At 38.5% G+C, this 25,420-nt stretch overlaps 1 protein-coding gene across 5 annotated transcripts; it reads left to right on the top strand.

Moving 5' to 3' along the window:
• Window positions 1-338: 338 nt before the first annotated feature.
• TAF12 (TATA-box binding protein associated factor 12) lies at window positions 339-25,097 on the top strand. 5 transcript variants are annotated; one of them, XM_065930210.1, is made up of 7 exons: window positions 346-513; window positions 11,433-11,517; window positions 12,211-12,462; window positions 14,082-14,159; window positions 18,225-18,339; window positions 23,036-23,124; window positions 24,607-25,097. In XM_065930210.1, the coding sequence occupies exons 2-7, from the start codon at window positions 11,446-11,448 to the stop codon at window positions 24,640-24,642; spliced, it is 642 nt and encodes a 213-aa protein (XP_065786282.1). In that variant the 5' UTR covers window positions 346-513; window positions 11,433-11,445; the 3' UTR covers window positions 24,643-25,097. The 5 variants fall into 5 exon arrangements, with proteins under 5 accessions (XP_065786285.1, XP_065786282.1, XP_065786284.1 ...); XM_065930211.1 differs by having other exon boundaries at window positions 367-444; XM_065930213.1 differs by lacking the exon at window positions 11,433-11,517 and having other exon boundaries at window positions 339-444.
• The last annotated feature ends 323 nt before the right edge of the window (window positions 25,098-25,420 follow it).

Here is a 25,420-nt window from a genome sequence, read left to right as displayed (position 1 = left end):
GCCTTCATTTACTGTCCTCACAGCACGACAAAGACACCAACCAAAAATGCCAACTTCTAAGCCATCCAACGGCGTCAATTACCGGTCTTGCTAGCAGTATATATAACAAAGCTATTTGGCGGAGAAACAACCAGGTCAGGGTTAGTAACGCCGGGATAGAAGGCGCAGAGTTCGCTCACACTACCAGTCAGTCACAAGCAGGAAAAACCCCAACCGCCAAAGCCTAGCTAACCGGCAAGATCAACCACCACGTGTCTGAAGGCAGTCTGCGCCTGCGCAACCAGGCGCGCGCCCGCCGGCCGGAAGAGCCGCGCGTTTCCGGGTTGGAGGCGGGGAGTGGTGCCGGAAGTACTCGGGGAGGGCCGAGCAGTCGGACAGGCTGTTGAGACGAACGCTTCTCTGGGGCAGTCTCCGCATATCATGGGGAGATAGACGCTGCTGCCTGTGAGTCTTGGGCCCTGGCAGTTGAGGAAGAAGAGCGGGAGGAAGGAGTCAGGACCCAGACCCACAGTGGTCAGTATTTGAAGAGCCAGGTTGTGGAGGAGACGGGGCTGTGTGAGGAATCAGGCTCTTGGGACGGGACTGAGGGGCTCGGGGCTCGGAGAAGATACGGCTGTGGGGACCTGGACTCCAGACGGGACATAGGGAAAGGGGACGGATGTGAGTTATCCGGCATCCGAGGGAAAGCGGGCTGAGAGGGCCAGACAGGATTGTGAGGACCCACGCTCCTAAGAGGAGAGGGTTGGAAGAGAACGGGGCGTGAAGACACGGTCTCCTAAGAGGTAAAAGCCTAGCTGTAAGGACTTGGGCTGCTAAACGATAGAAGCAGGACAGTGAAGACCCGTGCTTCTAAGGAAGGATTCAGAAAGGCAGCAGCGAAGACTTCGGTTCCTGAGAGGCAGGAGTAGTAAGAGGACACGGGTTTGGGAAGAACAGGAGCGGGCAATGAAGACGGACTTCTGTGGGGACGGGATCGGGGCTTGGAGACTCCGAAGTATCTGAGGGAACAGGGCTGTAAGGACCCGAACTCCTAAAAGCAAAGAGGATTAGGGGCCATGGGTGTGAGGAAATAAGCCTCTTAGTAAAAGGGAGAGAGTTCGGAAAAGATACAGGATCCACTTTTTCTCCTCGTAGTCTCTGAACCGAGGGTGGTAAATGATGTATTCAGGGGAAGACAACGACTCCTTCGCGCTGCCTGCTTGACCTTTTGGCAGGCTTATCTTGTGTCGGATGCAATCTAGGAAGCCCACTTGCAAGCATCTTCTTTTTCAGCTTCGTTCTGGTAAAGCACCTGGTGTAAAGTTGAAGCAGTTATATACTTAGTAAGTGCTTCAAATCCCATTCTACTCAACCGAGCGTAGATCTCTGCATCTCAAAAAATGAGGATGGTGGAGATGAAAGGACCAGGAAAGATAATCTTTTTTAAACTCATATTTTACATGTAAGGAAGCTAAAATCCAAAGAAGATTAAGATCACAGTGAGGCCATGACTGATTAGATCATGATTTTGATACAGTACCCTGCTCTGCATAGCAGGTAGGAGATGCTTGGTTAATATTCCTTGAAAATATATTCTTAGAATCTTTGCTCTAACTTCAAACTCAAGAGGGAAGTTTTTACAGATTCTCCTATTTTATTTTGAGTCTTCTTACTGTATTGACATTGATAAAATGAGTGTCACAAGTTAGGAAACCTTTAAATGGAAGCCCCTCCCCCCTCAAAAATATAGTAAGTCATTTAGAAAGTCAGGGATAAGTAAGTTGTGTCCTTTATTTTTAACATAAATACTTAGTGAAGATGGCTACTTTTAGATAAGGATGGTGGGGATACTAGAACCAGTTACTTTCATTCTTCAGTAATACCTTTTGCTGAAACTTAGAGTACGTTTACAGTCCCACAAGTTAAATATTGTTAATTCCATTGTACAGATATATGAAATCAGTGCAGGGAAGTGAAGTTCCTCGCCTGAAATCACTTGCTACTAAGTGACCCAGCCCCAGTCAAATCCAGTTATGTGTTTGACTAAAATTTTTTTCTGTTTTTCTGAGTGGATTCTTCACCATGTCTCAGTTTGCTCTTCAGCAAAATAGAGGGAATAGTTATACAAAGCCTAGCATTGAATAAAAGCTCTCCTTTCTCCTCCTCCAGACTCCTCTTAATATTAAGTACTGTAACTTATTAGGGTATTTAAGCAGTGTGCTTTTGAGGAGAACTAAATTCATGTGTTTTAAAGAAGCACAGATATTCAAGATAGAAAAATGGGACTTGAATAGAACTTTCCTCACAGTGGAGTAAGACATTAATTTTAAATTTAGGAGGCTAAGAAAGACCAATGTGAAGAACAAGGACTTAAATTGGAGTAACTTTATAGTTATTGTAATAAGAATTAGATGATTAGGGAAACCGGAATAACTTAGTTTCCAGTGGGATTGCCTATACTGTTTTCAAATCCTTATACTGAATGCAAGTGATCAAAACTTACACCAAATTATGAGGTAAAGCATGACCATACTGCCATTTCAAAATACCTGATGATTTAATTCATGATAGTTTACTCCTGAGTTATCATTCTCATCTACGTTTGCAAATTGTATTACTTATTTCACTCATTTGTGGCTCTAACATTGACTGAGTTATTAGAATAGGATTTCTAAGTAAGTCTCTGATCAGAAAATCATTGTGTTAGAGCAGATATGAACATAGAACATATTACTTTTGACCCAAAGTACTTGAGAGACAACATATTGGCAGTGTTTACAACCTGCTCTGTGAAACAAGTGTGTTGAAGACAAACTTTTAAATCTATACATATGGACTTAATTTTAAATCTTATACTAATTGTTAGAACTGGAGGAGACTTTAGATTTTGCCTGGTCCTTTTCTAATTATAGGAGTAGAAACTCTGGGCAAAGGCAGCTCACATAACTCAGTGGCAGAACTTATGGTGGCACCTAGCCCAACTGACTTGCATCTTCCCTGTGTCACAGTACCTTTCATCAGCCTCCTGCTGACCATTTGCCGCAACTTTTTTTTTAAATCCACTTTTCTTTTTTAAATGTCTGTAGTAATAAGAATAATTATAGGATGCTGCTAATACATAGCAGGATGGGTGAAACATTTTAGGCTTAATACACTGACTTTTATAATTAAAATTGAAAAGAGGAGAGCATATATAAAATACTAGCAAGCATTTTTAATTGTACTTACCAGTGCCACACATTCTTCTAAGTGCTTTAGAGTACAGAAATTAAGTGAATGGTCACAGCAATCCCATGGGGTATATACCTTATGATTAACTCCATTTTCTAGATGAGGAAATTGAGACCTAAAGAGATTAGGTAACTTGCTCAAGGACATAAAGCTAATAAGTGGCAGAGTAGGTGCTTGAACCCAGCAACTGCCCCCAGAACCCATCCCTTGACTGCTGTACTGTACTGCTTTTCTGCTAATTCAAAATTGCCTAAAAAAAAAAAAAATGCCTGAACAGGATCAAACCAGGCAAAAAATAAGTAGAAAAAAATCCCACATTTCTGTTGCTCTCAGATCTCACACGCTGCAGTAAAATGGATTCTTTGTGGTTTATTTAGGCTGGAAACCATGAGCTTGTTTAGATGCATTTAGAAACCAGTGAGAAGAGAAACAGCCAGGTAGAAAACTCAAAGCATTAAGTCATGTACCACAGTGATAAGGCTTTTATGCCATCAGGCTGGTAGTCCCCTTTCAGTTTGGGGTTTTTTGTTTGGATCTTCGTTCTCTGACCAGGGATTAAACCTGTGTTCCCTGCAATGGAAGCATGGAGTTCTAATCACTGGACTGCCAAGGAATTTCCTACTTAGTATTTGTTTAAATAATAAATTCCTAAACATTTCAGAGGTAAAAGGGTTTTAAAGCCAATCCAGGCACAGGATTTTCACATAGTAGGGGCTAGTAAAGAGTTTACTATTATAATTGTTCTCTCAAACTATCCTACAGTTAATACCTCTGTTTTTATCCATAGTACATTCCTACCTCTTGGCATGCTAAGAAAATGAGTTGGAGATTTGAGTAACCCAAAAGCAACCATAGTACCTTACATAATGGAATTCAGGTTATTTACGGTCACTTCATTCCATTGTGCTTGACCAGCGTCATCTACAATTGAGCTAATGAAAGTTGTCAGTAAACAGATAATTTGGACCATTTTTATCACATCGTGATTTTTTTAAATTTTAAAATTTACCCAGTAAAACTCACTTTTCAGGTTATAGTTCTGTGAATTGAAACAAGTGTGTACTGTCGCGTAAGCACTATAACACTCAAGTTCCATAACAGCCCCAGCCCCCTCCAGGTTTCCTTCATGTTGCTCTTTTGTAGTCAGACTTTCCCCAGTGTCAGACCCCTGGCAATCACTGATCTGTTCTCCATCCATGTGTAGCTTTGCCTTTTCCAGACCCTTACAGGAAGTAGCCTTTGGAATCTTGCTTCTTTCATTTATTTTAGTGCCCTGGAGATTATCCATGTTCCTTGTATTAGTAGTTCTTCCTTTCTGTTGCTAAATTGTATTCCATTGTATGGATAGACATAGTTCATTTATCCATTCTCCAGTTGAAAGATTGTTTTCAGTTTTTGGCAATTATGGATAGTGTTGCTGTAAACATTCACATACTGATTTTTGTGTGACTATAAGTTTTCATTTGTCTAGGGTAGATAGCTAGCAGTGGATTGCTGGGTCATATAGTAAGTATCTAATTTTATAATAAACTGCCAAACCATTTACCAAAGAGACACTACCATTTTACAGTCACGCCATAAATGTATGAGGGTTTCAGTTGCTCCAGATCCTCTCTAGCACTTGTCTATTTTTAATTTTAATTATTTTAGTAGGTGCTTGCTACTGCTGCTGCTAAGTCACTTTAGTTATGTCTGACTCTGTGCGACCCCATAGATGGCAGCCCACCAGCCTCCTCTGTCCCTGGGATTCTCCAGACAAGAATACTGGAGTGGGTTGCCATTTCCTTCTCCAAATAGGTGTTTTCTGGCATCTCATAGTGGCTTTGGAACTTCCCAGGTGGCGCAGTTGTAAAGAATCCGCCTGCCAATACAGGAGACACAAGAAACACAGGTTCGATCCCTGGGTTGGGAAAATCCCCTAGAGTAGGAAATCGCTACCCACTCCAGTATTCTTACCTGGAAAGTTCCATGGACAGAGGAGCCTGGTGGCCTGTATAGTCCATGGGGTCACAACGAGTTGGACATGACTGAGCACATAGTGGCTTTATTTTGCATTTCCCTAATGAGTAATAATACTGAGTATTTTTTCATGTGTTTATTTGCCATCTGCTTGTCTTTGGTGAAGGATCTGTTCAGATCTTTTGCCCATTTTTTAATTGAGTTGTTTTCTTATTGAATCTTGAGAGTCCTTTGTATATCCTGAATACAAATTATTTGCAGATACATGATTTGTAAATATTTTCTCTTAGTTTGAAACTTGTCTTTATTTTCATTTGCAGAGCAGATATTTTACATTGTGATTAAGCCCACTTTATCAATTTTTTCTTTTGTGGATTGTGCTTTTGGTGTTTTATCTAAGAACTCTGCTTGACCCAAAGTTAGGGAGATTTTCTCCTATGTTTTCTAGAAGTTTTATAGTTTTACATTTTTACTTTTAACTCTATGACCAGTTTTAAATGTATTTTGTATAAGGTATGAGATAAAGGTCAAGATTTATTTTTGTTGCTACTGCTGTATTTTTTGTTAGGTTTTAAAAACAGGGGTCAATATTACCTATTTCTTCAGAGGAAACAGACCAAACAGTAGTTTATTTTAATTTTTATAGGTTATGTATGCACATATTACAGAATTTAGGATATATAATGAGAGATAAGTCTCACACCTTGGTTCCATGGCCATCCAAATATTACTATTCCCCTATCCTCCTGAAGACAGCCATCGCTATCAGTTTCTTATGTATCTTTCCAGGAATAATTTATATGTTTATAATTAGGTGTCTTTTAAAACAAGTGATAACAAATTATCCTCACTGTTCTGTACCTTGCATTTTCAATGTACAGTGTATCTTGCAGGTCATTTCATGAACTTCCTTGCTTTTTAGAAACAAGTTTATTGAGACAGTCACATATTATACAATTCACCAATTTAAAGTATACAATTCAGGGACTTCCCTGGTGGTCCAGTGGCTAAGACTCCATGTTCCCAGTTCAGGGGGCGGGAGTTCAACACCTGGTTGGGAAACTAAGATTCCACATACCATGAGGCACAGCCAAAAAAAGAAAAAGTATACAATTCAGTGTTTTGGTTTCTTTGTTTATTTGGTTGTACTGGGTCTTAGTTGTAGCACGTGGATCTTTGATCTTCATTGTGGCATTCAAGATCTTTAGTTGAGATAGGGGGATCTTTTTTTTTTTTAAGCTGTGGCATGTGGAATCTAGTTCCCTGAGCAGGGATTGAACCTGAGCCCTGGAGTCTTAGCCATTGGAGCACCAGGGAAGTCCCTAGTCCAGTGTTTTATGGTACATAGAGGGCTGTGCAACCATCACCACAATCTACTCTAGATTATTTTTGTCACTCCTAAAAGAAACTGCATAAACATTAGAAGTCAGTTCCTGTCCGTCTCCCCACTCCTCAGCTCTAGCAACCACTACAGTATAGATTGATCTATTCTGGACTTTTCATATAAATGGAATCATACAATATATAATCTTTTGTGACCGGTTTCTTTCACTTAGATAATATTTTCATGTCTCATTTTTTTTCAGTGTATTCCATTATATAGTTATATTCTAGTATATTTAACTATCATTTTGATAGACATTTAGGTTGTAACTGCTTGTATGTATAGTATTCTAGTCACATACAAGTTCAGCTGTAATATAAATTGTTAAAAATAGAACCATGGGATCAAAACAATATATACTTCTCTAATTTTGATAGATATGGCCAAGTAGCTCTTTATAGAGACCTCTAACTAATTTTCATTCCCCTCTCTCCAGCAACTTATGAAATGATTATTTCTCCATTAAAATTTTCAAACACAGTATGTATACTAGAATTTTACCATCATTGCCAAATGGCAAATAAATAGTACCTTGTAGTTTTAATTTGTATTTTTATTATAAATGAGAATAAGGCTCATTTCATTGTTTTAGGAACCATTTGAATTTCTCTTGTACTGTCATGTTTCTTCATAGTATTTATTTTGGGTAGTTAGTTCTTACTGATTTGCAGTTATTTTTTATATATAAAAGAAATTAGTTCTTTGATACATCTTGCATATATTTTTGCTAGTTTGTCTTTTGTCCTTTAACTTCATTTGTTACATTTGTTGCCATGCAGACATATTTATTTTTGTGTAATTGAACATATTAATCTCTTTTATGGCTCCTAAGCTATAGCTCCTGAGCTTTCATTTCTTTAAAAGGATATTATTTACTCTTGAAAATATTGTTTTTCCAATTTTTAAAAATTGAGATAACTTAGATTTGTATAACATTATAAAAGATAATACAGAGCACCCTTTGCACCACTAGTTTTCTCTACCAATAACATTTTGCAAAACTGTTGAGTAATATGACAATCAGGATATCAACATGGATACAACCAAGCAATCTTATTCAGATTTCCCCAGTTTTACCTGCACTTGTTTGCTTATATGTATATATGTACTAAGTGCTACACAATTTCATCACTTTTTATAGGTTAATTTATCCATCATCACTATCAAGATATTGAACAGTTCCATCACAAGGGCTCTTCGTTGCCCCTTTATAACCACATTTCCCTCCCTCCCACCCAGTCCCTGACAACCTCGCTAATCTGTCCTCTGTTTGTAAAATTTTGTTATTTCAAAGATGTTATATAAATAAAATTATACAGTGTATACTCTTTGAATTGGCTTTTGCTCAGCATAATTCTCTGGAAGTTCATCCAAGTTGTGCATATCTGTAGTTCATTCCTTTTTCTCGCTGAGTAGTAGTCTTTGGTGTGGATATACTACAGTTTGTTTAATGATTCCCCTATTAAAAGACATCTGAATTGGCTGCAGTTTTTGATTATTGCATGTAAGTCTACCATGAGCATTCATGTACAGGTTTTGGTGTAAACATAAGTTTTCATTTCTCTAGGATAAATGCCTAGGATTGCAGTTGCAGGGTCATATAGTAGTTGTGTGGTTTTTTGTTTTTGTTTCTCCAGATTCACTTTATTGAGGTATAATTTTTATTCAATAAAATGTATACCTTGTAAGCATATAGTTCTGTGAGTTTTGATAAATGTAGCAGCTGTGTAAGCATTCCCCCCACTTCAGATATAGAACGTTTGCATCACCTTGAAAACTTCCACCCTGCCCTGCTGCAGTCTCTGCTTCATCTATCATTAGAGACTTGTGTTTACATAATTAGATATTACAATTTCACATAAATGGGATCATAGTATGTATTATTTTGAGACTGGCTTTTTTTCCCACCAAAATATTTTGATTCATTCCTGTTGTTTTCTGTATTAGTAATTTTTTTCTTTTTCCATTTTTTTTTTCTTTTTCCAGTTTTTAATAAACTCTTAGAGCAGTTTTATTTATTTATCTAGGAGGTCCTACCCGGATAGCAATTTTAGATTTATAGAAAAATGGAGGAGATAGTACAAACCTCCCGTATACCCTGCACCTAGTTACTATAATAATGTACTTCATTATTAACATCTTACATTAGTATAGTATATTCATTACAACTAATCAACCAATTTTGATACATCATTATTAGCTGAAGTCCATGGTTTATTCAGTTCTTAGTTTTTACATTTAATCTTCATGTCTTTTTAGGCTCCTCTGTGACAGTATATATTTAGATTTTTAAGAAATTGTTTTACAGAATGGCTATACCATTTATATTCCCACTAGCTATATGTGAGTGGTCCAGTTTCTCTGCATCCTCGTTAACACTTGGTGTCACTATTTTTTATTTTAGTTATTCTGATAATTGTGTAGTTTTGTCTCATTATAGTTTTAATTTGCCTTTAATGACTAATGGTGATTGGATGACTTTCAATTTGCTTATTTGCTCTCTGCTTATCCTCCTTGGTGAAATGTCTGGTGTGACTTTTGTCCATTTTCGAATTGAATTACTGTTTTTTTAAACTATTGAGTTTTGAGAGTTTATTTAATGCATTCTAGATACTAGTCTTTTGTTGGATCTATAGTTTGTAAATATTTTCTCCTAGTCTGTAGTTTGTCTTTCCATTTTTTCTACATGTGCTTTCACCGAGGAAACTTTTAGTATTTGATGAGGGCCAATTTACCAGTTTTCCCTTTTATTGATCATGCTTTTGGTGTCATGTCTGAGAATGCTTTGCCTAGCTAGAGCCCCACAATTTTCTTCTTTTTTTTTTTAATTTTGTAAGTATACATCTTACATATATGTGATCCACTTTGAGTTAATTTTTGTATAAAATGTAAAGTTTAGGTTTCAGAATATTCTTTAAAGATATTCTGTATTTTATCTGTGATTTGATATTTAAAATTTAAATGTGTCATCCATCTGTAATGGAAGAACGTATGAAAGGGAAAATGTATAACACCCCCCAGTGCAAATTGCTCAACTATTTAAATTTTAAATATGAAACTAGATGTTTTTCAGATATATTCAGTCATACACCACCATTTATTCAATAATCTGTCTTTTCTCTATTGATACATGCTATGAACATTAGTATATAGTTTGTGTGAGAACATGTTTTCAGTTTTCTGAGATAAATGCCTAGGAGTGTAATCTTTTACCTGTTTGGGCGGTGGGGGGAGGTTGGTTTATTGTCTCTAATTGTGGCATAATTTAAAATGCACAAATCTTAAATATTCAGTGTGATGAGCTTGACAGGTGTAAAAGCCCATATAATCATCACCCACCCAGGTATGTTCTGGTGCTTTAAATTCAACCAAATAAAGGAACGGTCTCAGAAACTTAGAGCAGTGCCAGTCTGGAAATGAGTGTCTGGTTATCATCTGCTTTGTTTGTTTTGTTTTAATGGAAGAAGTAACTCACTGACCCAGAATTTTTGAAAAGTTAGAAGTATCTTTTGTTTCTCAACAGAATCAGTGGGAACGGTAAATTTCAGTCCTGTTTTAGAAACTTTGATTTTTCTTATGTTATACAGGTTCCACTTATTTCATTAAGGCAGTTTATTTTATTAGTAGCCATCAGAGCTATTCCTTAAGATTAATTCCTGTATGATTATTCATATTAGGTACTATGTAGATAGCTATTTTTTTTAATCTACAGGTTTTTTTTTTTTTTTTTAATATTTATTTGGCTGCACCAGTTCTTAGTTGTGGCATGTACAATCTTATTTCCCAGCTAGGGTTCAAACCCGTGCCCCTTGCGTTGGAGCATGGAATCTTAGCCACTGGACCACCAGGGAAGTCCCTATCTCCAAGTTCTTAATAGAACTTTCTGAAATTCCCATTATTCAGAAATACAAAAAAGTTCTTCCACTTACTTTGAGCAATACTCAGTGCTATTTGAGAAGTAAATCTGTTGAATGTTGTGGGAATGTTATTTGAGGACAGAGTATATGTTCATACTGATAATCTTCAGTAAAGCTTTATGATAGAACTTGCTCTGGGAAAATAGTTTGTTTTTTATAACATTAGAACAGTTATTACCGTTTAACGACCTTTTCTTTTTCTGATTCTTTGGTAACATTTGTGAGAAAGGGAGAAGGAAGCGTGGACCATGTGTTTTTTTAAAAAAAGTAATCTGGGGATTTCCCTGGTGGCCCAGTGGCAAAGACTCCATGCTCTCAGTTCAGGAGTCTTGGGTTCGATCCCTGGTCAGGGAACTAGTTCCCACATGCTGCAGTTAAGACCCGGCAGAGCCAAATAAATAAATAAATGTTTAAAAAAATAAAAAAAGAAATCTGAATGTTATGCTACCCCCCTCAGCCAACCCTTGGCCAACAAAGTTTCTCTTGACCATTTAACTACTTGCTTTTATTAAGAGTAAACCAGCAGAAGATGATTTCTCCCATTAGAGAGTTAGACAATTTGTTGGAGAGGAACTCAGCAATAGGAACAAGAGTAGAATAGATGAAGATACTCATTTAGGTTGCTAAGCTTTTTCAAGTTCTGAAAACTTTGCCATGATTCTTGCAGGTTCAAATTCTGTACTTTTGGCCAATAAAGTGTTTCATATGCTGCTAGTTTATCCCTAACAGTAGAGGATTCATTTTTTTGGAAGAGAGTCTTAGTGTTACTATTGTTGTCATTAATTAGTTTTAAAAGTTATATATGAAAAAGATGGAGATGTTTTTCTTGGTGCACAGTAGGAATAAGGAAATGTTTCTCTGCGTGCAGCTTGCTACATCCTGGTCTTTGAAGACATGCAGGCCATGCAGCTGAAATGGTTCTGTGACAAGGGTGGTGCTTGACGCCAGTTATTCATTTACAGGTAGCTTTTGAAAATGGCTGCCTCTCATTTCACCGGGCTCACAGCTGTTGCTGATGTCATTAAAGATCTAGACACTCAGATAGCTGTAAGTAAGCTCCTTGAGGTCACTGTGGACAGAACTTCTTGAATGTGCTTCTGATCTTGATGACACCAAAGCTGAGGTCCACCGAGTCAATTTCATGGCTCTAAAACTTAGAAGTCTTGGCTATTCCAGGCTAGGGGCTCTGCATGTATTTAAAGATTGCTAACACTCAGAGAAAATTTGCCCTTGATGACAGAGAAGAGCTTACTTTTAACAGTTGCTAAATTTATTGTGTTTATCAGGCCCTGGCATAGAGTTAAGCATGTTTGAAATGCTGAAATGAACTAATCTGTTTTTTGAAGTTTTGTGACTAGGTTTCAAGTATGTGATTGTGCCATGATTTGTTTGAATTTAGCGTTATTTGATGTTCAAAAATAATGCATGTACTACTTAACCAAGTATTCTGTTTTTACACAGTCTTCAAAAATGTCTTGCTCATTCTAGTTTATTTATGTACATAAGATTTCTCATTTCTTTTAATTTCTTATTTCATTTGTGTGGACTATTTAGCTTTTCAAAAAGAGATGGTTTCTAAATATCAGGTGAGAGCAGTGAACATTCTTCATTCCATTTTGAATGTGCAAGTGTCAAATGAAGACCCTTCAAAGTCCGACAGACCTCATAGAATTTTACTTTTAAAACTCATCCTTTGTTACATGTCTTTCCTGAACTAATTCTTTTGTTTTTCTTCTACAGTTGATTGGCCTTGGTCCTCATAGCTCCAAAAAGAAACAAGATCTCGATAAGCTCTATGAGCTGAAGTCCAAAGCAAGACAGATTATGAACCAGTTTGGTCCCTCAGCCCTAATCAACCTGTCCAATTTCTCATCAATAAAACCGGAACCAGCCAGCACCCCTCCACAAGGCTCCATGGCCAACAGCACTGCAGTGGTCAAGATCCCAGGCGCTCCTGGGACAGGAGGGCGTCTCAGCCCTGAAAACAATCAGGTATCATCCTCTTTTTGTTCTCTGTGAGCACTTCTTATCTTTTTTTAAATCAGTGATACTTTGAGAGATGTCCATATCAGATGCTGCCTCTTCCTCTCTTCTCAAGTTCTTTATCGATATATCATGTACATTTATCAGTTTTTACTTTGTAGAATATATGTGTGTATACATATATATATGTATATGTGTATATATATACACATACATGCATTAATACAATACCTTGCCTATGACAGGTTTTTGTATATTTATATATAAATATATGCTATATAATTATTAAGCAAAATAAAATAGGTAAATAATTAATGGATTCATTATTCATTATTCCTATAATAAAAGTACTCTTGCGTCCAGTCTTTTTTCCTTCTAGTTCATCTAGCTGCTACCATTATTCATTTTCTGCAATGATTCTATAATCTGACCTTCTCTTTTTACCCATGATCCTGACTCTGTCCTCCAGAGCCATAAAAAATAAGTATAATATCTGATTTGGGCCTTGTAGGCTGAGTAGAACAGGATGAGGAGACAATAGTTGAAGAGAATGGGGGCGGGACCAGCAACGGTGAATGGGAAGGGTTAGGCAGATAGTCAGGAGATTGATTACCATGCTGAGTGTGGAGTTGGAGAAGAGCAGGAATTAAAGTTGTATAGGTGGGATTATGGCAGAACATATTGGGCCTATGTTAGTTTACATTGGAACTTTTAGTCAATAAACACTCTGCAAATATTCAATGAGGCATTAAAATAACATAATAAAGTATCTTAGGAGGATTAACTTGACAGTAAGGGGACAAGAAAGGTAAGAAAGGGGGCAGACTGAGAGGAAGACCAAGTCTGAGACTCTTGCAGTAAGTCACGATATGTGGTAAAGACTTGAATTAAGCAATAATGGTAGAATGGATAGATCTGAAACATTATTAACAAATATTTATTTTTAAAATCATATTCTTTTTTTCTATTTCCAATGTTAGGCTTTTCTTGAAATTTTAGAAAAAGAGAGAGAGTAAATAGTCCGTAATTCTACTACCACCCCACAGTAACTGTGGTTAACATTTTAGTATGTGTCTGTTGATTCTTCTTTAGTGGCATATACATGTGATATAATTTTCCCTTTATGAAAGAGGAGATCATAGTTGTACATACTTATACAAATATTCAGTTAAACAGAGAGGAACACATGTTCCCAGCTATCGAGGAGCTTTTAGGCTATTAAGTCAGAAAACAAGGAAAGAAACCCAATGATGGATGGGTACACAGGGCACACCAGAGGCCAAAGGAGGAGGTGGTTGCTTTCACCTGGGTAGCCTAGGAAAGCACAGAAAGGAGGCTCTGTGAGCTGAGCAGGTGGGAAGAAGGGTAGAAGAGCTCGACCACAGGCAGCAGAGGAGTTATACGACTTGTGGTCAGAAAATTGCAAATTAATACAGAGTTTCCTAAAACTGTTTGACAGATGTTGGCCTCTCCTCCATGCTACTCTTTCTGCCTTTTCCTAGGTTATTCTTCTCTCTAGAATATAGTCTTCCAGTAATAGCTCCAGGTAGGCCAGACTGATACTTCTTTGGAAAGTAGAAATCAAACCCAGTAAATTGGCTGAAAACTGTTCTCCCAATTAACTTTAGGTATTGACCAAGAAGAAATTACAGGACTTAGTAAGAGAAGTGGATCCTAATGAGCAATTGGATGAAGATGTGGAGGAGGTAAGGTGGGACTGGGTACTCCAGAGACTGTGTCCCCGAAAAGTATAGAATAGCCATCAACAGCACAGACTTTAGATGCAGACATGTCTGAATTTGAGACTTGGTGCTGTGGGTGTGTTAGTGAAGCTTTCTGAAACTCAGCTTCCTTCTGTGTTAGTGAGGTATGACATTATTTATCTACAGGGTTATTCAGGGTTTTTGTGAGGGTCCGGTAGAATAACTTACACAAATCACCTCAGAGAATGCTTAGTACTTATTCCTAACAACACTGCTATTTTTGCCTGTCAAAAAGGGTGTAGTCTACTGCTCATAGGCAGTCACTTTCAACAATTTAAATTGTTTCCTCTGTATTTCTTTTCTAATTAATTTTTTTTTTTTTGGCCACACTGTTGGTGCCTGTGGGATTTTAGTTCCCCGACCAGGGATTGAATCCATGCCCCCTGCACTGGAAGTGCCGAGCCTTAACCACTGGGCCATCAGGGAAGTCCCCATTCCACCAAATTTCTGAGTAATATGCTTAAACAGATATTCTTTGATTCATTAATTTTATAATAGTTGTAAACTTACGGTTATGGTAGATGAGAATTTGTTAAACCATTCACATACATGCCATACATGCTTTTCTTTCTCTCATTTTTCTAGTATCATTTTGTCACAATTTTTGCATAGTTCAGAAATCAATATTTACATTATTCTGGCTATTTAATTATTTACTCTTCACCAGTGAGCCAAGTCATGCCTATGATTACCTTTCCTTTTTGGTAAAACTTATCTTCTTGAAGTAGATAATTGACCCTTTTTAGTTACTTAGTTTTCTTTGTACCTTTTTTATTCAGCTTCCACTCTTAGCTATCTTATACCCCATCAACATTATTTTCCAAATGGAAAAATACTTGATTTGGGTATTCCCCCTCCTGGAGATCAGACTCTCAGAAACCTCCATCCTCTTCTGGTTTGATTTATTTTAATCCACTTAGACAGACCCCTCCCTTTCCTTTTGCTCTTTTTCTGTTTGGATGTCTTGTCTCCTAAATCCCACATCCCCTTACTTCACTCCCTCATTTTGTTAGACTAGATTTTTTTTTGTTACTTCCTACGAAAGGCTAGATAATAGGTAAAATGTTTGAAAATATCTGCAGTCTAACCTCACACTTAATTTTTAGTTTGGCTGAGTTTAGAATTCTATTTGGAAATCATTTTTTTTCCTGTTAGTGATGAAGGCATTGCTTCATTGTCTTCTGAAATCTAAGAAACCTTAGGCTATTTTGGTCCCAGCTCTTTTAGGGTCTAAATTTTTTCCTGTTCTGAATTTTCATATGAGCCTTATATATATCTTTTTTCTTTTATTGTGCTAAGTTTTTAGAGGCTTCTGTTAGACACTTGTGTGCCTTGATTCAAAGATGATATTGTTTTTTTTTTTCCTTTTCTGAGGAATATGTAATAATAGAGAAAGAAATGCAGGTTGCAAAAACAGTATAATTTCACTGTTTTTTTTTTTTTAATCTGAAGAGAAAATATTTGTCCTCACTATGTGAGTTTGGTTTTTTAGATAGCAGCTTTATTGAAATAAAATTCATGTAACACATAATTCATGCCTTTGAAATATGCACAGTTCATTAGTTTTTAGTATATTCACAGGATTGTACAGCTATCAACATAATCTTAGAACATTTGCATCACCCCTAAAAGGATCACATACCCCTTAGCAGTCACTTCATTTTCCCCCAACCTCCACAACCCTTGGCAACCACTAACCTACTTTCTGTCTCTGTAGATTTGTTTATTTTGGACATTACAAATAATTGGATTCATATAATAACTGGTGTTATATGACTAGTTTCTTTCACTTAACATAATGTTTTTTAAATTCATCCTGTTGTAGCAGGTGTCAATACTTCATTTCTTTTTATGACTGAATAATAATAATAGTCCATTGTATGGGTAATGCCACATTTTGTTTTTTCATTTGTCAGTTGATGGACATTTGGATTATTTCCACTTTCTGGCTATTATCATTAATATTGCCATGAACATTCATGTATAGGTTTTTTGTTTTTTTCTTTCCTTTCTTTCTTTTTTTGAAATCATGTACAATTATTTCTGTGGGCATAGGTTTTCATTTCTTTTGGATATATACCTAAGACTGGAATTGATGAGTCATATGGTAACTGTGTTTTTCCTTGAGGAATTTCCTGTTTTTATAAAGTGTTCCATCCTTTGACATTTCCACCAGCTGTTATGAGGGTTCCATTTTTTTAATCTTAGTTTTTTGATAATTTCTTTTCTATTATTGTTCTTTCTTTCTGGAATGACAGTTGTCCATGTAACTTAGTAGTTCCATGGCTATGAACAAGTTAGTCTCCATGAATCTTAGCATCTTCTTCTATAAAATTAGGATAAAATCCATACCTCATTTTTCTTTCCCACAGGATTATTATAACAGTAACAGTTGGAGGTTGGATCTTCTGCATTGATCCTCTTAGTTTTTTGGTTTTTTAATCTTTTCTATTGTTCCTTTCTTTGCAATTCTAAGTTTTGCTTGCTGGAGAGATTTTCCTCAGTTTATCTTCTAAATTTTAACTTTTTTTTAGTAAAAATTTTAATTCCCATGAACTTTTTCATGTTGACTTTTTTTTTCCCCTTAAGCCATTCTGTTCTTATTTTATGATTGTTAGGATCTCCTATTTTTCTCTCTGAAGATATTAATTATGTTGTTTGACATTTTCTTCTTTTCCTTGTATTGTCTGTTTCTTCTGGGTCCCCTTCTCCCCCTTTGGTTTGTTTATTTTCTTTTTAGTGTTGGAGATTTTCTTCAGATGTCTAGTAATCCTGGTATGTGTGGGGAAAAGTCGCTTGGCTGCTTTTGAAGATGAGGATTGGAACCTCATCTTCATCTTCTATATACATATTGTATATAGACATGTAACTTCTTCAGTTTTTAGTTCCATATCTCAGTCAAGTGTTCTGTGGTTAATGATAGCTCCAAATCCTGGATTTGGCAAATCAGTTCTGTTCTCGTTGGTGTCCCCTCTACAGGCATTTGTGTTATACCTTCTGTCTGCTAGGTCAGTTCCCACTCTTTCTTTGTTACCTCTTTTCCAAAAATTTGCTGTAAAAGTTTATTGGAATCTCTTGCCTGTGAAGGTTTTCTCTCCTTTTCTTGTTGTCTTTGTAGATTTATATGTCTTCCCCCCTCCCCTCACCTTTTTCTTGTTGTTTTGGGTTAGGGAAGGAGAGGTCATTTTTGAAGTTGACTTGCCATGTTTAATCATTTGAAATCTTTCTTTTAGATAGTTTGGTTCCATGGGAAAGATAGCAATATATTAATGGTCTAGCAGAAAAAGGATTGTTTATTACTATGGTTGTAATTTTATTTAATTTTTTTCCAGAGGAAGACATGAGGAAGGTATTCACTAATCAAAATTTCAGTTTTTCTTAATTGTAGATTTTTCACTTCAGAATTCTAATTTTGCTCTTTACATAGTCTACAAATAATGGATAATGAAGTGGAAAGAATCCAGGATTTGGACTCAGAACTTTGAGCTCGAATCCTGCTTCCACTACTTAGTAGTTACATGGCTATGAACAAGTTAGTCTCCATGAATCTTAGCATCCTCCTCTATAGAATTAGGATAAAATCTATGCCCCATTCCCCCCCCCCCCACAGGATTATTATAAGGACTCGGTGAGATAATGAAAATAAAAATGTTTAAGAGAAGATAAAGGATTTAATGAGAAAATGAGGATTTAATGATTCACTTTTATGTTCCTCCCTAATTCAGAAGAAAATATAGAGAGGGTATGGTTTGGGCTGGTTGACCAGTGCTAGGTAAAAAGTACAGAAAATGCATCCTCAGAAAGGTGTGAGTTTCTCTCAACCTGGTTAACAAGCTGGTATGTTTCTCTTGTCCTCACTCCTCCTCCTTACCTTCACTCAAATGCTGATTCCAGGCCGTGTAATAGAAAGCCTGACTAGATAGGTGATTCAAGCAAATACAGGTGTCTCAGCAACAGGAGCCTACCCTGCCACGTCATGGTTACTCTCCCTCACTGTTTTTCCCCCAGATGCTGCTGCAGATTGCTGATGATTTTATTGAGAGTGTGGTGACAGCTGCCTGCCAGCTTGCTCGGCATCGCAAGTCCAGCACCCTGGAGGTGAAAGATGTCCAGCTACATCTAGGTATGCGCTCTCATTTCTCCTGAGGTAACCACACTATTGCTCCTTCAGAAACCTTCCTGCCAGAATCAGACTTTAGGGCTCTGGAATTTATATATTCATTCAATAGTAACATTACACAGGAAAGAGAAATCCATCCATGGTAGGGGGCATGAGCCCTTCTTTGGGTTTGCCACTTTCTAACTGTACCACCTTATCCTTTCCACTTACTTTCTCTTAAAGTTGATTTCCTCATTTGTAAAGTGGGGATCATAATATCCTCCTTACAGGGCCATTGTGAGGATTATAGATAATGTTTGTAAAGTGACTGGCACAAAATAATGATCTTAGTAAATGTAGCTATTATATGTCCACCATTCATATAATGGTATTTTCCTTCCAGTTTTTAGTTTATTGATGTATTTTTCCCAAGAACATTTTATCCCTAATGCACATATGATTTCTGCTTTTCTACTTAATAGACACTAAATTTGAGCTTGGATTTTTCTGGGAGATACTCTAACATTGGTAATCTAACATTGGTAATCATAATCACTTGGAAATGAATAAGCCACCCCCACCCCCATCCCCTACTGCTTTGGTTGCAGTATGATCAAAAGGAAGAGAACAATCTGTGACTACAAAGTCAGGCCAAGAGAATGAGGCACAGTTATTAAGGTATTCAGTGCAGATCAGCCCATGACTGAGAGGCTCCCTTCTCAGTATTAGGGAGCTACTGCTCAGAAGGTACTAGTACTGGGGGTGGAATAAATGACACACTTCTGGTTAACATTGCTGGTATTATTAGCAGAAGACTTTGCATCATACTTTCGCATCATACTTTGGCCACCTGATGCAAAGAACTGACTCATTGGAGAAGACCCTGATGCTGGGAAAGATTGAAGGCAGGAGGAGAAGGGGATGACAGAGGATGAGGTGGTTGGATGACATCACCGACTTGATGGACATGAGTTTGAGCAAGCTCCAGGATTGGTGATGGACAGGGAAGCCTGGCATGCTGCAGTCCATGGGGTCACAAAGAGTCAGACACGACTAACTGAACTGAATAGCAGAAGACAGATATTTCAGTTACCTATTATAGTATAACAAACATGGCCGAAACAGCATGGCTTTTGTTAACTAGTCTCTGAAGACACACTGCATTGCATGTGCATGTGCTAAGTCGCTTCGTTGTGTCCAATTCTTTGTGACCCCATGGACTATAACCTGCCAGACTCCTCTGTCCATGGGATTCTCCAGACATGAATACTGGAGTGGGTTGCCATTTCCTTTTCCAGGTGATCTTCCCGACCCAGGGATCGAACCAGCATCTCGTACATCTCCTGCATTAGCAGGCGGGTTCTTTACCACTAGTGCCACCTGGGAAGCTGAATTCTCTTCTATGAGGCGATCACAAAGACCTGTCCAGGTTCAAGGGGAGGGATCATAGACTCCACTTCTTGATAGAAGACATACTTTAAAACCACCACAACACAAATGCATAGAGACCAAAAGCTAGGTGGTTACCAGAGGCTAGGAGGATAGAGCAATGGAAGTTACTGTTTAATGGGTACAGAGTTTTGGTTTGGATGGATGAAAAAGTTTTAGAGGTGGAGAGTGGTAATGGTTGTGTGAATGTGCTTAACTGCCACTGAGCCGTACACTTAAAAATGGTTAATTTTATGTATATTTTATCATACCCTCCCCAAAACAATCCCACACAGTTTCTATTACTTTCAGAGTTTAACATTCCTGTTTGTAAAAGTATTTTATATTTTGATTGTTGAAAATAAAATTTGCCGGGGTCCAGCCTCGGCAGGATCCAGGGGGGTACCCTCAGGATGAACGGCGTCGGCGAGAGAGAGAGAGAGACGTGAGACTAGCCTTGATAGGGCCAAATCTGCGAGGGAGAGAGAGAGAAAGAGAGAGAGAAAGAGTGACCAGACGGGGGTGCAGAGAGTCTGGAAGAGTCTGGCAATGCTTTATTTTTTACCATAGCTTATATACCCTAAGTTAGTACATTTCTAAGGGGAAGATAGTTTAACATTACGTCAGCTTGTCCTTCACGAAACCAGGGTGTGTTCTGCATACTTCTTTGTTTATGAGGGTCTTGTACATTATCTTCTGGCCTTGGGGCCTATTAACATTTTATGCAGGTCAGGTGATTGTAAACCTATTTTCTGTTTTTATGGTGACCTTAACTGAAAGGTAACAGGGTCATAGGGAAATAGTACAGAGTAGAATTATATTCTTGTTAATACAAAAATTAATCTTTCTGCAAAAGTTGTCAGTTGTGCTTATCTAAGAAGTTTACCCCATACAGATTCTGCGGCTTCAGTGAGGCAGCTTCTGCCTAGTACTCCTGGCTGACAATTAACAACCATCTCATTGTTACCACACTAGGGCTAAGTTCTTATTTCCCTAGATCTTTAACTAAATTAACAATGGTTTTTATAACACAACCTTAGCACATTAAAGGCAAAAATACAGCAAACAAAAACACAACAAGTAAATCACAACCCAATAACCACCTATAGAATAAATTTTCTTATGTTTTCTAATAGGACTCCTTTATCCCCTAAAAGGGCTCTATATCTATTAGGGCTTTTATATAATCAGGTTCTTTATGCTACTTTATGATTAGGATATTATAAGCAATCATGCATATTAGTACCAATGCATAAAGGCATTTGGCTAACAAACTACCAGCAAAGGAGTTTAAATTAAAACACTCCTTTCACCCTAAATAATTTCATAAAATACCACCACCTGGGAAACTTATTGATTAAAATTCTAAATTGATTCTTATTTGGGAAGAGATCGGGGAAGGCCTTCCTGCCTGTGTCAGAGAAATTAGGGAGTAGTCCATTGAGGCAGGCATCAGAAAGACAGATATCATCTTTAAGGTGAGAGCCGGGGGCAGCTTTCCGAAATCCCTAAAAACCTGATCTGCCTTGCCTGTCAGGCTTTCTCCTCATGACCTTGTCATGGGTGGGATCTCGTGAGCTGGCCTTTTCAAAAAACCCCTGATAACCTGATTCACCTTGCCCATCAGGTTTTTTTCCTTACGGCATTGTTAGGGGCAGGGTCTCGCGTGTTGGCTCCCGGCAAAAATTGGAATGTCAGTTTCTTCATTATGGGTAAGAAATAATTATCACAGATGTGAATACTTGAAATTCTGTATGACCAGAATAGCTTCTTGTCAGGGGGCCTAATGGAACCTGAATTATAAGGAAGATTGCTGGGAGGTATGGGATCAGAGCATGGGAAATTAGGAAACCTGGTGTTAACCATCTAGGTCAGCTGCTCACACCCTCCCTCCTCCTAGCCCTAGCAAGGATAAGTTTACCAGTGGAGCTGTAAACCTTGATGGCTTTCTTTTGGACAGGCTGAGATGGATACTGCCAGTGTTTGCTTCTCACTCAGCTATTTCCTATACTTGAATAGTTAAATAACCTCGCCTTCTGATTGACATGGTCTTCATTTCTTTTTTTTTTTTTTGCATTAAATATATTTATTTGTAGAGTATACATTCATACTAATTCATTATCTTTAGATTTAAATGAATGTAAATATTCCGGGTTACTAAACTCATTGACTTAGGTATCTTCTAACAAGTTGTACTTGAATATGTGTTAAATATGTACTCCTTTTGAGTAGAGATTTATTTCCTAAATAACCTTATATGTGTGATTTTTTTACATTTGATGTACTTAAAGTGCAGTACACTTTTATTTGTGGATTGGAGGGTCCATGCCAGTTTCTGACAAAGCAGAATAACCAAATGTCTGCCCTCTGGTGACTTGGAGAGGCAGTCTTACACGTATGATCATCCGGTGGCACGAGGAAATGGAGCCGTGGCGTGGACAGAGCTGTGTCAGTATCTGTATTTCTGTGTGTTTATCTCAGGCTCTGGGATTGCATTATGCCACTGAGGGCTCTCAACCACCCTATCAGGTGGTTATTTCTGTTGTTGTTGTTCAGTTGCCAACTCGTGTCCAACTCTTTGCTTCCCTATGGATTGCAGCACACGAGGCTTCCCTGTCCTCCACCATCTCCTGGAGTCTGCCTAATTTCATGTCCATGGAATCAGTGATGTCAACCAACTATCTCATCTTCTGTCGCCCTCTTCTCTTTCTGCCTTCAGTCTTTCCCAGCATCAGGGTCTTTTCCGATGAGTAGGCTCTTCGCCTCAGGTGGCCAAAGTATTGGAGCTTCAGCTTCAGCATCAGTCCTTCCAATGAGTCTTTCTGTTGTTACAACCTTATAAAAGGTCAAGAAACCAAGACCCAATATTATATTGCTCCACAGTGAAGCAACAGAGCTAGGACCTTGCTCTTCACTCCAGATTGCTAAGAGTGCCTTTTGTGTTCCTACTCCTTTAGGTTTGAGAGCGGTTGCCTTGAGCATAAGGGTAAGATGGTTGAAGAAACAAATAACTTTCCTGAAAAGCTACATAGAAAACCTTAGGGCTTCACACTCAAAAAGTTGACTCATTTACCTCCTCCTTCCTTGCACGAAGGTCAGACTGTCCTCTAAAACCCTGAAGGCACCATATGCACTTACCTTTTTGGGTCCCATAGAGCCACTCCTCAGTTTCTGTTTATTAGTACAGCGGATTGCCCAGGTTAGTCCCCCCTGACCCTTGTCTGAGAGTCACACTGCACCCAGACACTCTCTTCCTCGTCCCCTTATCTCTGTTTGGGCTTCTCCCTTACAGAACGCCAGTGGAACATGTGGATCCCAGGGTTTGGCTCTGAAGAAATCCGACCCTACAAAAAAGCTTGCACCACAGAAGCTCACAAACAGGTGAGAAGCCTTCAGAGTCCCAAGACTGCCACAGCTGATTCCTTGAGTTGTGTCTCAGAGAGAAGGCACACAGCTACCATCTGTAGCTGGGAAATGACTGCAGTGTCATTTCCCCCAAATGTCAGAGAGGGCAGGGGGCAGCAAGGCTCCATGCGTATCGCCAGGTTTTTCCTTGGCACTTTGCTGCTCTCACGTGGGGTCTGTTTTTTCTGTCAACCCTGATGAGAGAAAAAACTGAGTGTCTGTGGGTGTTGCTTAAAGGTGTTGATTCTAGGTTCTTCTAACATGGATGGAACTCACTCCCACCACATCTCTTTAATGAAATCTTTCATTGTTGCTGATTTGAACATCATCTAGGACCCCTGACTAAATGGCAGTTTAAGGAAAGAAGTATGCTATACTTGTGCCAGGAGGTAGCACTCAGGCTGTTCTGCCAGGCATTCTGGCCTCTGCCCCAGCTTAACCTTTGTTCTCTGTCCCTCTTACTGCAGAACTGAGGGGTCAGTAAGAGAATATGTCTCCACTTCTGCTGGAGAACAAGCTGTCCCTGTCATTAGTCTCATAGCAATGTTGGCCTCCGTTTGACAAGTCTTAATTTAACTGGCTACTCTGATTTGAAAGTGGGCTTTTTGCAAGCTTTAGATGGCCACAGTTGGACAGTTCTGACTGACCGTACCCTGCTTTTCCATAACTTAGGATCTCTGGATGGGTATGTTTACAAAGCTCACAAAGGAAGCTCTATAAGAAGATTGCCAGTAGCCTAAGTGCAGTGTTGTTCAGAAGGGAGTCCCTCAAGTCTGTGGACAGTCAATTTGGTTCTGCTATCAAATTGTCCACTTTTAACCCTATTTATTTATCAGCCAGCAAATATAATGTTAAAGCAACCTCTTAGTCAAAAAGAGTGAGCAAAGCAAGTTGTTAATTTGGCCACTGGCTGGTAATAGGAAGATTTGAAACCCATGATCTGAATGTTGCCCTGATGGGTTATGGTGGAAATTATTAGAGTCAGTTTCCTCCATTGCAGGTCATCAAGTGACATCAAATGTCAGCTCCCTTTGTGTGTTGGCAACAGGCTCAAAACAGAGGCCTCTTCTCTATTTTCTCCATCATCAGGAAGAGATTGGTGAGGGGGAGTAAGCCTAGAAAACACATATTTTGATGGCCAGTCCCTTAAATCCCTGAAAGGCAAGAGATGTCAGCTTCTGCTTTTAACTTTTCTTTTTTTTGCCATCCTGCTAGCATAGGGCTCTTTGAGTCTTTCAGTCAATGAAATGGGCCTACTGGCCCACGTAAACATCTCTTAGGGCCCCACAGACTGTACTTTAGTTAGAAGGAGTCTGCTGAGCTGCCCCGTGCCTGTAAGTTCCTGAGGACTCCAGCCTCAGGAGTGCCGTAGACCATGCTGCCTGGTAACCACACATGGATTTCCTGGAAAGTTCCTCACTCTAACCTGTGTAACCGCTTATTCCTCTCTCCTTTCAGAGAATGGCGTTGATCCGGAAAACAACCAAGAAATAATGCAGGGAAAGGTCAGGGGATGGACAGCAATGTATTCGGAGATACTTGAGCTGAGACCTCAGCCATCTCATCCTTGGATTTTTTTTTTTTTAATGCTTTACAGAGAAGCATATATTTTTTATTAACAGTGCAGCAATATCTATAATGACTGAGAGGATCTGCCAAAAGAATAAAGCCTCCTACCCCAACTTCCAGTCCCTGTTCCCTGCCATCTCAAAGAAGAGCAATGTATCTTCCAGAGAAGATTTTATTTGTGGTTTATTATATAAGTGATTGAATAGGGGACAAAGCATTATGGTCTTGTTTGGTGAGAGAGTATTAATATTAGCAGGATTTGTAGAGGTTTCTGTTCCCTTCTCCCTGCCCCTTCTCCCTGTACTTTGTAATGTCAGTGTTTATATGAATATGACTTTCATTTGCTTTTCCAGAATAAAGAAGTTATTAATCGAAAGAAACAGGGTACATGGCTTACAGCCTTTAAAAATGCCAGAGGAGGATAAGCAAGGCTGAATGTAGGCCTCTAGTCAGCAGATGGCAGCACTATTATTCATTTCTATGATGGAGGAAAAAACCCAGGGATTTTTCCATTATTTTACTCCAAGGAAGACCATACCATCAGCAGGACTTTCAGTCCAGTCTCTTTGCCATAACAATCGAGCAGGGTGACCTTTTCTTATCAGCCCCAAACTGAAGAGGGATCCTGATTTGGGGAGATTGTTTTTGATCTGCTTTTCTGGAACTGCTGGAGTTCATCCTTGATGCCGAGAAAAGATGGGAA

The sequence above is a fragment of the Muntiacus reevesi genome, chromosome 3 (genome assembly GCF_963930625.1).
Source record: "Muntiacus reevesi chromosome 3, mMunRee1.1, whole genome shotgun sequence".
In the NCBI taxonomy this organism is placed as follows: domain Eukaryota; kingdom Metazoa; phylum Chordata; class Mammalia; order Artiodactyla; family Cervidae; genus Muntiacus; species Muntiacus reevesi.
This window is presented reverse-complemented; position numbering and strand designations above follow the sequence as displayed.